The sequence below is a fragment of the Mus musculus genome, chromosome 6 (genome assembly GCF_000001635.26).
Source record: "Mus musculus strain C57BL/6J chromosome 6, GRCm38.p6 C57BL/6J".
NCBI lineage: Eukaryota > Metazoa > Chordata > Mammalia > Rodentia > Muridae > Mus > Mus musculus.
In genome coordinates this window covers 141,722,457-141,739,434 of record NC_000072.6, presented here as the reverse complement: position 1 = coordinate 141,739,434, position 16,978 = coordinate 141,722,457, and the positions used below count along the sequence as shown (strand labels likewise).

The 16,978-nt window shown below is 36.7% G+C and overlaps 1 protein-coding gene across 1 annotated transcript in view; it reads left to right on the top strand.

The window, feature by feature from the left end:
- The window catches only part of Gm5724 (predicted gene 5724), a 70,424-nt gene that overhangs the window by 38,685 nt on the left and 14,761 nt on the right, over positions 1-16,978 (top strand). The window contains exons 9-13 of the mRNA NM_001378682.1: positions 396-617; positions 3,166-3,330; positions 11,700-11,895; positions 13,962-14,127; positions 16,168-16,340. Of these exons, the coding sequence (NP_001365611.1) occupies positions 396-617; positions 3,166-3,330; positions 11,700-11,895; positions 13,962-14,127; positions 16,168-16,340 (922 nt within the window). The remainder of the gene's footprint in view (positions 1-395; positions 618-3,165; positions 3,331-11,699; positions 11,896-13,961; positions 14,128-16,167; positions 16,341-16,978) is intronic.

Below are 16,978 nucleotides of genomic sequence, written 5' to 3'. Positions count from 1 at the left end.
AGAAAGAGGAAGAGGAGGAGGAGGAGGAGAAGAAGGAGAAGGAAGAGGAGGAGGAGGAGGAGGAGGAGGAGGAGGAGGAGGAGGAGGAGGAGGAGAAGAAGAAGAAGAAGAAGAAGAAGAAGAAGAAGAAGAAGAAGAAGAAGAAGAAGAAGAAGAAGAAGAAGAAAAGAAAAGAAAAGAAAAGAAAAGAAAAGAAAAGAAAAGAAAAGAAAAGAAAAGAAAAGAAAATAGTGTCACAAGGTCAAGTTCTCAAACAACAAGAAGAACAAATTATAAATAAATAACAAATGATATACAAAGTTTATGCTTAGACAGAATTACATTGATTAATAATTTTATACAGTTTACACAGAAAAGAATGATGCAAGCTAATACAATAACTTATTTCTTTACAGATGACCTGACCATAACTCCCACTGATACACGCTGGGTCGGTGCTTGGTGGATTGGCTTTTTGGTCTGTGCAGGAGTGAATTTCCTGACCAGTATCCCCTTTTTCTTCTTTCCGAAAACACTCCCAAAGGAAGGATTACAGGATAATGGGGATGGAACTGAAAATGCCAAAGAGGAGAAGCACAGAGAAAAAGCCAAGAAGGAAAACCAAAGAATCATTAAAGGCAAACAAGAAAAATTTAAACTCTATTTAGTGTAGATGGGTCTGTGGTTTGTGGATATCTGTCACTTGTGTTGAGATAAGACAGTGTGTAATGAAACATTACTAATCGCTTGTGTTCAATGTCTTCCACAGTCACCACTGGAAACAACCTACATAATAGGAAATCTGACTTACCTTAAGTTAGACTTTATAAAAAATTCAAGTCAATCTGAAAAATCAATCAACAAATATATATTCCCCTGTTTTAAAAATCCTATTTTCCAGAAAACATTAGTTCAAGTTAAACATACACAACACACACACACACACACAGAGAGAGAGAGAGAGAGAGAGAGAGAGAGAGAGAGAGAGAGAGAGAGAGAGAGAGAGAGAGAGAGAAATTCAAGCTAAACATAAAGGAGTCAACATTGTATACTCATGTCATCTACAAAGAGTGATGCTTCAACTTTTTCCTTTCCAATTTGAATCCCCATTATCGCTATTTGTTTTCTTACTGCTTTGGCTAGAACTTCAACCTCTACACAGACTATATATGGAGAGAGTGGACAGTCTTGCCTTGTCCCTGATTTTAGAGGAATTTACTTTGCGTTTCTCTCCATTAATTTTATACTAGCTAATGACTTGATATATATTGTCTTCATTGTGTTTAGGCATGTCCTTGTATCCATAACCTCTCCAAGACTTTAAACCTGAACGTGTGTTGGATATTGTTAAGGCTTTTTCAGAATCTAATGAGATGATCGTGTCCATTTTTCTTTCAGTTTCTTAATATGGTGGAGTATGTTGATGGATATTGAATCACCCTTGCATCCTTGGGATGAAGTCTACTTGATCACAGTGGAAGATATTTTTTCTTGTGTATTTTCTACCAGACTTTAAAAGAGTAGCTAAGACCAATATTCCTCAAATTATTTCACAAAATAGAAACAGAAAGATCATTGCCAAACTCATTCTATGAGACCATAGTCACTGTGATACCTAAACCATTCAAAGACTTAGCAAACAAAGAGAATTTCATCAATGTTAACAAAGTAAAATGGTCTGAAATTCCCTTTCTTCATTTCTATTTTGTGAAATAGTATGAGAATTATTGGTATTAGCTACACTTTGAAAGTCTGATAGAATTCTGTGCTATAACCATCTGATGCTGGTTTTTTCTTTCTCTCTCTCTCTCTTTCTTTCTTTCTTTCTTTCTTTCTTTCTTTGTTTAGTTTGTTTTGTTTTGTTAGGAGACTTTTGATGAAAGCTTCTATTTCTTTAGGGGTTAGAGGACTGCTTAGCTTAGATGGTTTACCTGGTCTTGATTTAAATTTGACAAGTAAAATCTATTAAGTAATTCACCCATTATATTTAGATTTTCCAAATTTATGGAGCACATTCTTTTGAAGTAAAACCTGATGATGATTCGGATTTCCTCATTGTCTGTTATTATGTCTCCCTTTTCATTTTTGATTTTGTTAATTTGGATAATTTCTCTCTCTCTCTCTCTCTCTCTCTCTCTCTCTCTCTCTCTCAGTTTGGCTAAGGGTTTGTCTAGCTTGCTGATTTTCTTGAAGAATCAACTCCTGGTTTCATTGATTATTTAAATTTTCTGGTTGTTAATAATTTATTTCATCCATAAATTTGATTACTTCTTGCAATCTGCTCCTCTTGGGTAAATTTGCTTCTTGATCTATAACTTTCAGGTGTACTGTTAATGAGATCTCTCCAGTTTCTTTATAAAGGTACTCAGTTGTATGAACTTTCCTCATAGAACTGCTTTCATTGTGTCCTATAGCTTAAGTGTGTTGAGCCTTAATTTCAGTGGATTCTAGAAAGTCTTTAATTTGTATTCTTATTTGTTCATTGACCCAGTGGTCCTTCACTGGAGAATTGTTCTGATTCCATGAGTTTGTAGGCTTTCTAATGTTTCAGTTCTTGTAAAAGTCCAGTTTTAATCCTTGGTGATTTGATAATATGCAAGGATTTATTTCAGTCTTCTTATATTTGTTGAGGCTTGCTTTGTGACTAAGTACATGATCTATTTTACAGAACAATCTGTGAGGTAATGAGGGTTTTCCAAATGCATTTGCTGCTGTAAAGTGCTTACGAGTTGACTAAGTTGTTTGGGCTGCAGCATGATTCCTTAGCTATTAGTTTCTCGACTAGTTTATTCAGGAGTGATAGGATCATCATCTGAATTCAAACTTCATCAAAGTAAATTCCTCACCAATTCTAAGGGATAGTTAGTGAATCTCTAGAGAATACAGGAAATAGAAATAATGAACTGAAAAATGAAAGAGTGTGGCCACAGACCTAATACTTCTACATAAAAAATAGATTTTTTTTTGATTTGATGGAAAATTGTGGTCTGGTTCTTATATATCCAATATATATCACTAACTTACAGAAAATGACTAGAAACAATATATAGAACTTTAGCCACTAGGGATCATGATTTTTCAAATGCATGTTTGTCACAGCATAGAATCTGTGAGATTTTTAGAGATTTCTAGACACAAAATGCACAGCCAAGTTGACTTGGTGATCTCTACATGCTTTTGTTTCAGATTTCTTTCCATTAATGAAGAACCTCTCCTGCAATCCAATTTATATGCTTTATCTCCTTATAAGTGTGCTCCAGTTCAATACATTTGTCAGTATGGTATCTTATGTTCCTAAGTACCTGGAACAGCAATATGGAAAATCGTCTGCAGATGTACTTTTCATCATGGGTATGTAGTTTCATTATTCCGTTAGTAGCACTCTTGCTGCAAGGATATTGGCTTAGTTAGGGTTTTAAAGCTGTAAAGAGACAGGTACCACGACCCAAGCAACTCATATAAAGGCAAATATTTAATGAACAGGCTTACAGTTTTAGACGCACAGTCTATCATCATCATGTCAGGAAATATGGAAGCATACAAGGTAATATGGTACTAAAGAAAGAGCTGAGAGTTCTTCATCTTGATATGGCTGCAAACAAGAGAAACTGACTATTGTCCACTAGGCAGTACTTCAAAGCCCACCTCCTTCAGGAATACACTCTACTAGCAAATCCACTCCCTCTCCAACAGGGCCATACCTCCTAATAATGCCCTTCATATGGTCAAGCATATTCTAACCACCACAATCATAATAGGTGAATCCTCAAGAGCAAGATAAAGAGTAAGATCAAGAAGAATAAACTCACTGAGATACTATATCTTACTCCTAGAATTTTATATTTTGGCTTCAATTTTTGTTTTGTTTTGTTTTCTTTTTTTTTCCTTTTTCCAATATTTTATTAGGTATTTTCTTCATTTACATTTCAAATGCTATCCTGAAAGTTCCCCCCCTCCCATACCAACCCACTCCCATTTCTTGGCCCTGGTGTTTCCCTGTACTAAGGCATATAAAATTTGCAAGACCAGGGGGCCTCTCTTCCCAATAATGGCTGATTAGGCCATCTTCTGTTACATATGTGGCTAGAGACATGAGCTCTGAGGATACTGGTTAGTTCATATTGTTGTTCCACCTATAGGGTTGCAGACCCCTTTGGCTCTTTGGGTATTTTCTCTAGCTCTTCCATTGGGGGTCCTGTGTTCCATCCAATAGCTGACTGTGAGCATTCACTTCTGTGTTTGGCAGCCACTGGCCTAGCCTCACAAGAGACACCTATATCAGGGTCCTTTCAGCAAAATCTTGCTGGCATATGCAATAGTGTCTGCATTTGGTGGCTATTTATGGGATGAATCCCCGGATGCTACAGTCTATGGATGGTCCATCCTTTTGTCTCAGCTCCAAACTTTGTCTCTGTAACTCCTTCCATGGGTGTTTTGTTCCCAATTCTAAGAAGGGGCAAAATCTCCAACTTTAGTCTTCATTCTTCTTGAGTTTCATGCAATTTTTGCAAATTGTATCTTGGGTATTCTAAGTTTCTGGGCTAATATCCACTTATTAGTGAGTGAGTTCTTTTGTGATTGGGTTACCTCACTCAGGATGATATCTTCAGATCCATTCACTTGCCTAGGAATTTCATAAATTTGTTGTTTTTAATAGCTGAGTAGTCCTCCATTATGTAAATGTAAAACATTTTCTGTATCCATTCCTCTGTTGAGGACATCTGGGTTCTTTCCAGCTTCTTGCTATTATAAATAAGGCTGCTATGTGTCCTTATTACCAGTTGGAACATCTTCTGGATGTATGCCCAGAAGAGATATGGCTGGGTACTCAGGTAATATTATGTCCAATTTTCTGAGGAACGGCCAGACTGATTTCCAGAGTGGTTGTACAAGCTGGCAATCCCACCAACAATGGAGGAGTGTTCCTCTTTCTCCACATCTTCGCCGTCATCTGCTGTCACCTGTATTTTTGAACATAGCTATTCTGACTGGTGTGATGTAGAATCTCAGAGTTGTTTTGATTTGCATTTCCCTGATGATTAAGGATGCTGAACATTTTTGCAGGTGATTCTCAGACATTCGGTATTCCTCAGGTGAGAATTGTTTGTTTAGCTCTGTGCCCCATTTTTAGTGGGGTTATTTGATTTTCTGGAGTCCACCTTCTTGAGTTCTTTATATATATTGGATATTAGTCCCCTATCTGATTTAGGATAGGTAAAGATCCTTTCCCAATCTGCTGGTGACCTTTTTGTCTTATTGACAGTGTCTTTTACTTTACAGAAGCTTTGCAATTTTTTGTTGTTGTTGTTGTTTTTTATTTATTTATTTATTTATTTATTTATTTATTTATTTATTTTTTCCATTTTTTATTAGGTATTTAGCTCATTTACATTTCCAATGCTATACCAAAAGTCCCCCCTACCCACCCACCCCCACTCCCCTACCCACCCACTTCCCCTTTTTGGCCCTGGCGTTCCCCTGTAGTGGGGCATATAAAGTTTGCGTGTCCATCTCTTTCCAGTGATGGCCGACTAGGCCATCTTTTGATACATATGCAGCTAGAGTCAAGAGCTCTGGGGTACTGGTTAGTTCATAATGTTGTTCCACCTATATGAGGTCCTATTTGTCAATTCTCCATCTTGCAGCACAAGCCAGTGCTGTTCTATTCAGGAATGTTTTCCCCTGTGCCCATATCTTCGAGGATTTTACCCCACTTTCTCCTCTATAAGTTTTAAGTGTCTCTGGTTTTATGTGGAGTTCTTTGATCCACTTAGACTTGACCTTAGTACAAAAAGATAGGAATGATCAATTCTCATTCTTCTACGTGATAATTGCCAGTTGTGCCAGCACCATTTGTTGAAAATGCTGTCTTTTTTCCACTGGATGGTTTTAGAACCCTTCTCAAAGATCAAGTGACCATAGTGTGTAGGTTCATTTCTGGGTCTTCAATTATATTCCATTAGTGTACCTGTCTGGTATTATACCAGTACCATAAAGTTTTTTATCACAATTGCTCTATAGTACAGCTTTAGGTCAGGCATGGTGATTCCACCAGAGATTCTTTTATCATTGCGAAGAGTTTTTGCAATCATAGGTTTTTTGTTATTCCAGATGAATTTGCAAATTGCCCTTTCTTTTTTAAAATTTATAATTATTAGATATTTTCTTTATATACATCAAATTGTCCTTTCCAATTCCTTGAAGAATTGAGTTGGAATTTTGATGAGGATTGCATTGAATCTGAAGATTGCCTTCAGCAGGATAGCCATTTTTACTATATTGATCCTGCCAATCCATGAGGATAGGAGATCTTTTGATCTTCTGAGTTCTTCTACTATTTCTTTCTTCAGAGACTTGAAGTTCTTGTCATACAGATCTTTTACTTCCTTAGTTAGAGTCACACCAATGTATTTTATAATATTTGTGTCTATTGTGAAGGGTGTTGTTTCCCTACATTCTTTCTCAGCCTGTTTATCCTTTGTGTAGAGAAAGGCCATTGATTTTTTTGAGTTAATTTTATATCCATATGCTTCACTGAAGCTGTTTATCAGGTTTAGGAGTACTCTGGTGGAATTTTGAGGGTCACTTATATATGATATCATATAATCCCAAATAGTCACATTTAGATTCTTCCTTTCGAATGTGTATTAGAATTGCTCTGGCTAGGACTTAAGTACTATATTGAATAGGTAGGGAGAAAGTGGGCAGCCTTGTCTAGTCCCTGATTTTAGTGGGATTGCTTCCAGCTTCTCTCAATTTGCTTTGATGTTGGCTACTGGTTTGCTGTAGATTGCTTTTATCATGTTCAAGTATGGGCCTTGAATTCCTGATCTTTCCAAGACTTTTATCTTAAAGAGGTGTTGGATTTTCTCAAATACTTTCTCCGCATCTAACGAGATGATCATGTGATTTTTGTCTTTGAGTTTGTTTATATAGTGGATTATGTTGATGGAATTCTGTATATTAAACCATCCCTGCATCCCTGGAATGAAGCCTACTTGGTCAGGATGGATGATTGTTTTGATGTGTTCTTGGATTCAGTTAGCAAGAAATTTATTGAGTGTTTTTGCATTGATATTCATAATGGAAATTGGTCTGAAGTTTTCTTTGTTGGGTGTTTATGTGATTTAGGTATCAGAGTAATTGTGGCTTCGTAGAATGAGTTGGGTAGAGTACCTTCTGTTTCTATTTTGTGGAATAGTTTGAGAAGAACTGAAATTAGATGTTCTTTGAAGGTCTGTAAGAAATCTGCACTAAACCTATCTGGTCCTGGGCTTTTTTTTTTTTTTTTTTTTTTTGGTTGGGAGACTATTAATAACTGTTTCAATTTCTTTAGATGATACGGGACTGTTTAACTGTTTAGATCGCTAATCTGATCCTGATTTAAATTTGGTACCTGGTATCTGTCTAGAAAATTGCCCATTTCATCCAGGTTTTCCAGGTTTTTGTTTTGTTTTTTTTTTTTTGTTTGTTTGTTTGGGGTTTAGCCTTTTGTAGAATAATCTGATGGTATTTTGAATTTCCTCAAGATCTCTTGTTATGTCTCCCTTTTCATTTCTGATTTTGTTAATTAGGATTCTATCTCTGTGGCCTCTAGTGACTCTGGCTATGGGTTTGTTTATCTATCTTGTTGATTTTCTCAAAGAACCATGTCCTGGTTTGGTTGATTCTTTGAATAGTTCTTTTTGTTTCTACTTGCTTGATTTCCAACCTGAGTTTGATTATTTCCTGCCTTCTACTCCTCTTGGGTGAATTTGCTTCCTTTTGTTCTATACCTTTTAGGTGTGCTGTCAAGCTGCTCATGTATGCTCTCTCTAGTTTCTTTTTGGGGGCACTCAGAGCTATGTGTTTTCCTCTCAGGAATGCTTTCAATGTGTCCCATAAGTTTGGGTATGTTGTGGCTTCATTTTCATTAAACTCTAAAAAGACCTTAATTTCTTTCTTTATTCCTTCCTTGACCAAGGTATCATTGAGGAGAGTGTTGTTTAGTTTCCACGTAAATGTTGGCTTTCCATTATTTATGTTGTTACTGAAGATTAGCCTTAGTCCATGGTGATCTGATAGGATGCATGGAACAATTTCAATATTTTTGTATCTGTTGAGGCCTGTTTTGTGACCAATTATATGGTCAATTTTGGAAAAGGTACCATGAGGTGCTGAGAAGAAAGTATATCCTTTGTTTTAGGATAAAATGTTCTGTATATATCTGTTAAATCCATTTGTTTCATAACTTCTGTTAGTTTCACTATGTCTCTGTTTAGTTTCTGTTTCCAGGATCTGTCAATTAATGAGAGTGGTGTGTTGAAGTCTCCCACTATTATTGTGTGAAGTGCAATGTGTGCTTTTAGCTTTACTAAAGTTTCTTTTTTTCTTTTTTTTTTCTTTCTTTCTTTCCATTTACTAAAGTTTCTTTAATGAATGTGGCTGCCCTTGCATTTGGAGCATAGATATTCAGAATTGAGAGTTCCTCTTGGAGGATTTTACCTTTGATGAGTATGAAGTGCCCCTTCCTGTCTTTTCTGTAAACTTCGATTGGAAGTCAATTTTATTCGATATTAGAATGGCTACTCGAGCTTGTTTCTTTAGACCGTTTGCTTGGAAAATTGTTTTCAAGCCTTTCAGTCTCAGGTAGTGTCTGTCTTTTTCCCTGAGATGGGTTTCCTGTAAGCAGAAAAATGGTGGGTCCTGTTTGTGTATCCAGTCTGTTAGTCTATGTTTTTTTTTTTTAAAATTGGGTAATTGAGTCCATTGATATTAAGATATATTAAGGAAAAGTAATTGTTGTTCCTATTATTTTTGTTGTTAGAGTTGGCATTCTGTTCTTGTGGCTGTCTTCTTTTAGGTTTGTTAAAGGATTACTTTCTTGCTTTTTCTATGCCATAGTTATAATCCTTGTATTGGTGTTTTCCAGTTATTATCCTTTGAAGGGCTGGATTCATAGAAAGATACTGTGTGAATTTGGTTTTGTCATGGAATACTTTGGTTTCTCCATCTTTGGTAATTAAGAGTTTTGCTGGGTATAGTAGCCTGGGCTGGCATTTCTGTTCTCTTAGTATCTGAATAACATCTGTCCAGGATCTTGTGGCTTTCATAGTCTCTGGTGAGAAGTCTGGAGTAATTCTAATATGTCTGCCTTTATATGTTACTTGACCTTTTCCCCTTATTGCTTTTAATATTCTGCCTTTATTTAGTGCATTTGTTTTTCTGATTATTATGTGTTGGGGGGGGGATTTCTTTTCTGGTCCAGTCTATTTGGAGTTCTGTAGGCTTCTTGTATGTTCATGGGCATCTCTGACTTTAGGTATGGGAAGTTTTCTTCTATAATTTTGTTGAAGGCATTTGCTGGCCCTTTAAGTTGAAAATGTTCATTCTCATCTACTCCTATTATCAATAGGTTTGGTCTTCTCATTGTGTCCTGGATTTCCTGGATATTTGAGTTAGGATCTTTTTGCATTTTGCATTTTCTTTGATTGTTGTGTTCATGTTCCCTATGGAATCTTCTGCACCTGAGATTCTCTCTTCTCTCTCTTGTATTCTGTTGCTGATGCTCGTATCTATGGTACCTGGTTTCTTTCCTAGGGTTTCTATCTCCAGAGTTGTCTCCCTCTGGGTTTTCTTTATTGTTTCTACTTCCATTTTTAGACCCTAGATGGTTTTGTTCAATTCCATCAACTGTTTGATAGTGTTTTCCTATAACTCTCTAAGGAATTTTTGTGTTTCCTCTTTAAAGGCTGCTAGCTGTTCACCTTTTTTTCCCTGTATTCCTTCTTAAAGTCCTTTATCATCATCATGAGAAGTGACTTTAGATCCATGTCTTACTTTTCTGGTGTGATGGTGTATCCAGGACTTGCTATGGTGGGAGAGTTTGGTTCTGATGATGCCAAGTAACCTTGTTTCTGTTGCTTCTTTTCTTACACTTGCCTGCTGCCATCTGATTATCTCACGTGCTTGCTGCCCTCAATATATCTGATTGGAGCCTGTCCTTCCTATAATCCCAATTGATTTAGGACTCCTCAGAGTCCAGCTTTCTCTGTGTTCCTTTGATTGTGGACTCCTGTGAACCTAAGATTCTGGGTGTGTCAGAGTTCTTGGCAGTCAAATTCCTCTGAGACCCTGAAATACTGGTGTGACCCAGCTCCTGTTATCCTGGGATCCTTTTGTCCTAAGACTCTGGGTGTGTTACAGTGCCTGGAAGTGGTGTCTCCTATGAGGAGCATGGAGCTGTCTGGTCTGTTGGAAACCAAGGTAAACCAAAACTGATCAAAAGGAAGGGCTCCGGTGTCCTTGTTCCTGCTATCACAGGTCCATCACAATTGGATTGGAACCAATGTTGTGTTCTGCTCACCTATGATCCTAAGATCATGTGGAGAGTCCTCTAGGGACCATGGGGGTATCTTCTGACTCTGAGCCCAAGGTGGCCTGGTGCTGGCACTCACTGGAATGGACTTGTGCTCCTGGTCAGGCCAGTTTTCTGCTTCCCTAATGCTGTCTCAAGTTCTGCACCATTGGATTGGAATGAAAGTTGTGTTCCACTCACCAGTGGTCCTAAGATCGTGTGGAGTGTCTTCCTGGGGCCATGGGGGCATCCGCCAACTCCACGCACAAGGTGACCTGGTGCTGGTGCTGACCCGAAGGGACTTGTGCCCCTGGTCAGGCCAGTTTTCTGCTTCTGTAATCCAATGTTTGTTTTCTACATTACTCCTAATTCAGATGCTCAGACCCCAGTTGGTGTAATCACACTCTGCTTTGTTAGTACACTAAACCCAGGAATCCTACTTTTTCTGAGAAAATTGCCATCATCCACTTTATCTATATTTCCCTGAAAGTCCAAATCCTATTCAGATGTATTAAAAATATCGCAATTGTTCGGAGCTGCAAAGAACGGTTAAATTGTTACAAGCCTGGTTGTGGTATTGTGTGAATCCACCCAATGAAGAATTTGCTCTTACCTCTTCTTTTTTTTTCTTTTTTTCTGTTCTTCTTCTTCTCCGTCTCTGTCTCCTCCTCGTCCTCATCCTCATCCTTCCCCCTCCTCTTCCTCCTTTCCTCCTTCTTTTCCTTCTTTCCTCTTCCTCTTCCTCTTCTCCTTCTTCTCCTTCTTCTCCTTCTTCTCCTTCTTCTTCTTCTTCTTCTTCTTCTTCTTCTTCTTCTTCTTCTTCTTCTTCTTCTTCTTCTTCTTCTCTTCCTCCTCCTCTTCCTCCTTCTTCTTACTCTTATTTTATTCTTCAATTTTTTTATGGAGAAAGAAAGTAAGGGAACAAGAATGTTGGTCAACATCAACAATGCACAAAATGTTCTATAGTTAATAAGCATGGACTCAGAAGCAACCTTTAAAATCACCCAGAGCTGAGTCAAATTCCCAATATACCAAGTCAAAACAAATACAGGAAGCATCTAACATTATAAATTTATGTAGGTATAATAATGTGTGAGTGAATGTGTGAGTATATGTGTGTGTGTGTTTGTGTCTGTGTGTGTGATGTTTATAAGACGTTCATAGATATTTATAACCTAAAGCAAATGATTAAACAGTAGTAGGTTTTTTTTTAAGTGAATTGATAGGCATTTGAAAACCTCCTTTTATGTAACATGTAAGTTAATAGGGGTTAGAATCATTGTATATCAGTGCTAAGTGGGTTCTTAAGTAAGATGTATTAAATACATTCATAATATATTTTATCTGCTCTCTTTCATCAGTGCTAGTTTACTTGCAATTTTAGGTATTTATATGTTACCTCCAATATGCCTTGGATATTTACTTGGTGGTTTGATTATGAAGAAGTTCAAGATTACTGCCAAAAAAGCCGCATACATAGCATTCTGTCTATCCCTGACTGACTACCTTCTGTCTTTGTCTAACTATATGACAAACTGTGACAGTTTCCAAGTTGCTGGCTTAACTGCCTCTTATGAAGGGTAAGTTGTTTCCTAATGAACACCATAATCAAGTTGCTAGTAAATTTTCTTCATGAATCAGATAGAACTAGATCATTTTGTTGTGACTTGACAGCAGTGATCCACAGTTATCTAGCATTTTCATTCCAACAAATCTAAAGCATCACACAGAAGTTATAAACTTAATAAAGATGTTTGAGAACTACCAGTAAGTAAATTTATGATTCAACAAGCATATGGTCATTGCCATGGAGATATCCTAGTCTGCTTTAAAGTGTAATGAAGAAAAATAATAATGCTTTGTAACATAAAGCATTAAAAGTTAACTATGCAAGATAGTAGTTCTTCATGGGTTTCTACAATGAGCTCAAATTTAGCATATTTGAATCTAGTATGTGGTATGACTATTAATGTTTGTAAATTTATATGACACCAGAATAGTTATATCTCCTGTACTCTGCGGTTCTATATTTTGGGTTTTAAGGGATGTCTGGTCATATTCTGTAATAGCATGAGAAATTTAAGTCTTATTTTAGGACACATTTAATAAAACACCCAATCAGTTAAAATGAAGCATAGACTTGAAGGTTCCTTTCAAAGGGCTAGGGAGATGACTCAGTAGTCAAAGGCTTTCTGAGCATGCAGAAAGACCTGAGTTTAGATAGCCAGACTCCATATAATGCTTCAAATGGTAGGGTATCTATAATCCCACTGTTCCTAAAGTGATCTGAGTGGCACAGGCATGAAAACTTGAAAGTTCATGTGCCTATTAATCTTTTATTTGTGGCAGTGAACAACAGGGGACCCTGTCTCTAATGGTGGAAGATTATCATCTGACATCCACATTCACAGTGTTATACAATGTGCCTACACACACACACACACACACACACACACACACACACACACACACACACACCAAAAAGAATGGAGAAACCAACACATAGAAACAGAGACACAGAGACAGAAAAGAGATTAAAACTAAATTGAATTTACAAAGTAAAGAGTAAAATTCTTTTCAAAATTCTTAAGAATTTTAAGATTTGATTAATTTCAAATATAAAATCTAACTATTTATAAATACATATATATGTATTATATATGTGGCTTGGATCTCTTTTAAGACAGGAAATATTTCATTTACTTTGCAGATGTACAAATTGAAACTCCAGGGAGGATTAGTGTGTTTGTGTTTACAGAAAATGACTCCAACACCATCAAAATAGAATTGTTCACACTGAGCCCATCTCCAGTCATGTTGACTCTACACAGAATTCAAATATAGCCTATCGACTCCCACATTTTTCTTTTTCAATTTATTTTTCATTGCTCAGTATTTTTGGATGAGCGTGTGTGATTAGTCAAGCACTTTGTATTAGGAGCTAAATGCAACATCTATCTTATAAATAGAAGTTGTAGGTTTTGTTCAAGTCAGCCCTCTTTCATTTCTACCTTGTAGATCAATGAAAGATTAGCTCTCTTCAATTTAGCTCTGACAGGACTGTATATTCCCATATGGTAGATACTTTTTGTTTAGTTTTGAAGTAATTATAAAAAAAGTCATGGGACCACTGAACTATATAACTTGTGTGTCAAAAACATAGTATAGAACATCTTTGTATTATTAAGAAAATTGACTGAAAACTAAATGCTACAAAGGTAGACTAGTGTTCATTAAAAAGGACCAGTAAAGTTAATTGTAATGGCATTTTATATGGTATGTGAACAATAAAATGTTCAAGATTATCCATTATGCACCTTTTTATAAACACAGCTATTTATAAAATAGGTGGAAAGAAATTCATTAAAACATTAACTCTGATTTAAAAAAAACATAGAATAGAGACAACATGATAATATATGTATGATTTATGTTTCTTTTCTCAGGGAAAAGATGAACTGTGATTATGTGTTTCTCTCTGTCTGTTGGTCTCTTTATATCTCTCTTTGTCTGTCTATATTCCTCTCTACCCAATTACCCCAATTCCTTGGAATGTTTACATGTGCATGTGCATGCAAGATGAAGGGATGAAAATAAAATGCTTGAGATTTTTCAGTATCTGTAACATCATTTCAAATCATTACAGAGTTCAGCACCCTCTACATGTAGACCATGAGGTCCTTGCTGACTGCAACACGAGGTGTAGCTGCTTAACGAACACATGGGATCCAGTGTGTGGAAACAATGGCCTAGCATACATGTCAGCCTGCCTCGCAGGCTGTGAGAAGTCTGTTGGGAATGGAATCAACATGGTAAGAATACTTTCAGGGTTAGAGCTGGTGTGTATGTGTTACATTAACATGTGCTACGAACTAGGCCAATATCTGCTAAAAAGAAAAAAGGAGTCCTTGCCTAAATTAGATTAGTATTCTTTGTGAACAATTCAATTTACACTGCATAAACTTATTTGACCTTAAAATTCCAAGATGTTATGTAAAACCATGACAGAATATGAGTATCATTTCATAACTTCAAACACTTGAGATCATTGTTCAATATATGAGTTACAGTGCTCTGGAGAGGTTGGGAGGATAACTCAGCTATAAAGAGCACTTGTTGCTCTTTCAGAGGGTATGTTTAGTTTCCTGAACACACAAGGTGCAGCTCACAACTCCAGCTCCAGGCCATCTGATATCCTCTTCTGCCTTCCTCTGGCACCCACATTCATGCGTTTGTGTAAACAGAAATAGATGCATAAACTTAAATCAACACTAAAATTAAAATTTTAAGTTATTATGGGCAGAATTTGCCCTTTGTTGTAATAACATCTTATGAAGCCCAGGTTGTCCTCCAAACTTACTATGTTGTTAAGGTGGACATAAAGTTATCATTTCTATCATGAATTTTGGGGGTTTTTGCTTGTCTATTATTTATTTATCTATTTATTTCATTCATATTGGGGGGTATACAGGTGCATGTGCACATGGAGGAAAGAGGCAACGTCACACGTTGGCTCTCAGGACCATATAGTGTGAGCTTCTGAGACAGAATGTCATTGGCCTGAAATTTGCTGGTTCTGTTATGCTGCCCTGCAAGTGAGCTCCAGGGAGTTGCCTGCTCTCATCTTCAGGTCCAGTGTTGGGAACACATCCTCTATGCATGCACCTTTCACAGATGTGTTAGGAAGAGAATTCAGGTCCTCATGCCTGTGCGGGATGTTACTAACTGTTTCATCTTCCCAGCTCTAATCATTATAGTTCAGCATAATAAGATCACACATTTTCCTTGATGTCAGCATGTTATAATATGTAGAGGTGGTTGGTAATAAAAATTAAATATAAACTTTGATTCTTAATCAGACCTGACAATATAATGACTCAAAACGACTGTCTTTATTGTTTAAATAAACTCCATTCTTTGAGTACACTAGTAAGCACCTAATTATTCTATCAACATTCTGAGATAAATGTTGTTTAGCACTTGCTATTAAGTAAAAACAAAACAGAGACATATTTATTTATTTATTTATTTATTTTAAAAATTATGTACAGGTAGATAGTCCTCTCACTGTGTACAGCCATTGCCACCAAGTCTTACCACCAATTTAAATCCTAGGATTCACATAGTAGAAAGAGAGACCTAACTTAACTTTTCACTTCTATAAGCATGAGATGGCAAGCACATGTACACATATAGACACGCACATTCACATGCATCCACACAAATATGTACATGCACACATACAAGCAAGAAAAATCAAATAAACAAATAAAATACAGTGTTAATTCAGGATAATTGAGCATTTGCAAATTTACTCCATGTATTGAGAAAATACCAATTTTGTTTTGTTTTGGTTTAGGTTTTTGGGTATTTTTTTTTTTTGGTTTTTTGTTTGTTTGTTTGTTTGTTTTTGAGACAGGGTTTCTCTGTGTAGCCCTAGCTTTCCTGGCACTCACTTTGTAGATCAGGCTGGCCTCGAACTCAGAAATCTGCCTGCCTCTGCCTCTCAAGTGCTGGGATTAAAGGCCTGTGCCACCACTTTCTGGTGAGAAAATACCAATTATTTAAATCCATGCATTTATGTTTAATGATAGAATTCTGAGATGGAAAAAGAAAGATGAAAATAAATGGGGAAAGGATCTGCTATTTAATTATTTATTTATTTATTTATTTATTTGTGTTTGTGCTGAAACTTGTGTATTTTGGACTCAGTGAGTGCTCTTCCTCTGAGTCATATCATTGGTCCCAACACTCCCAATTTTGAGCCAACTGGCTGTGCAGAAAATGATAAAGGTTTAACCTTAATATTTTCTTCCTTATGTAGGACATGGTTTTGTTTTGCTTTTTGACAGGTGTTTCAGAATTGCAGCTGCATTCGGTCATCAGGAAACTCATCTGCAGTCCTCGGGCTGTGTAACAAAGGCCCTGACTGTGACAACATGCTGAAGTACTTTATAATCATATTTTCAGTCAAAATGTTCATCTTCTCATTATCATCTATACCTGGGTACATGGTTCTTCTGAGGTAATATGTAACTTCATTTACATTTCTATCTGTCCTTCTTCACAGTGTGTGCACACAATCATGTGTGCTGGCATTTCTGCATGTGCATGATTATGTCTCTGTGTGTGGTGGGGTATGCATGGTTTAGGTTTCTGTGTTCCTCTCAGTAAGTCAGAAGACAATGCTGGGTAATCAGCCCTCTCTTTTCATCTTGTTTTTGAGATAGAATCTCTCTTATTTCTGTTGGTGTGTTTCCTAGCCTCCCTGTCTCCCAAGGTCCCAAGCAATTCTGATGGCTCCTCCTATTTCACTGTGGGAATGCTGGGATTACAAATACCTGCCATTGAATTTAAAAAAAATTTTTTTTTACATATGTTCTTGGGTTCTGAGGATTGAACTTAGGTCATCAAGTTTTTCTTTCCACACTGAGTCACCCCATGAATGTCATGTAGACATGTTGTTGGTCAGTATTAAATACTGTTCCCAATAAAGGATGATGGAGTCATGGTTCCTTGGACCTCAATGCTCTAACATACCCGAGTCAAGACTCTAAATACTGTTTTACTAAACATTACTAAATTTACTAATAATTCAAAGTTTTCTGGAATTTTCCTTCCTTCCCTCTCCTATTTTCTCCCTTTATTAAGGATAAATGAATG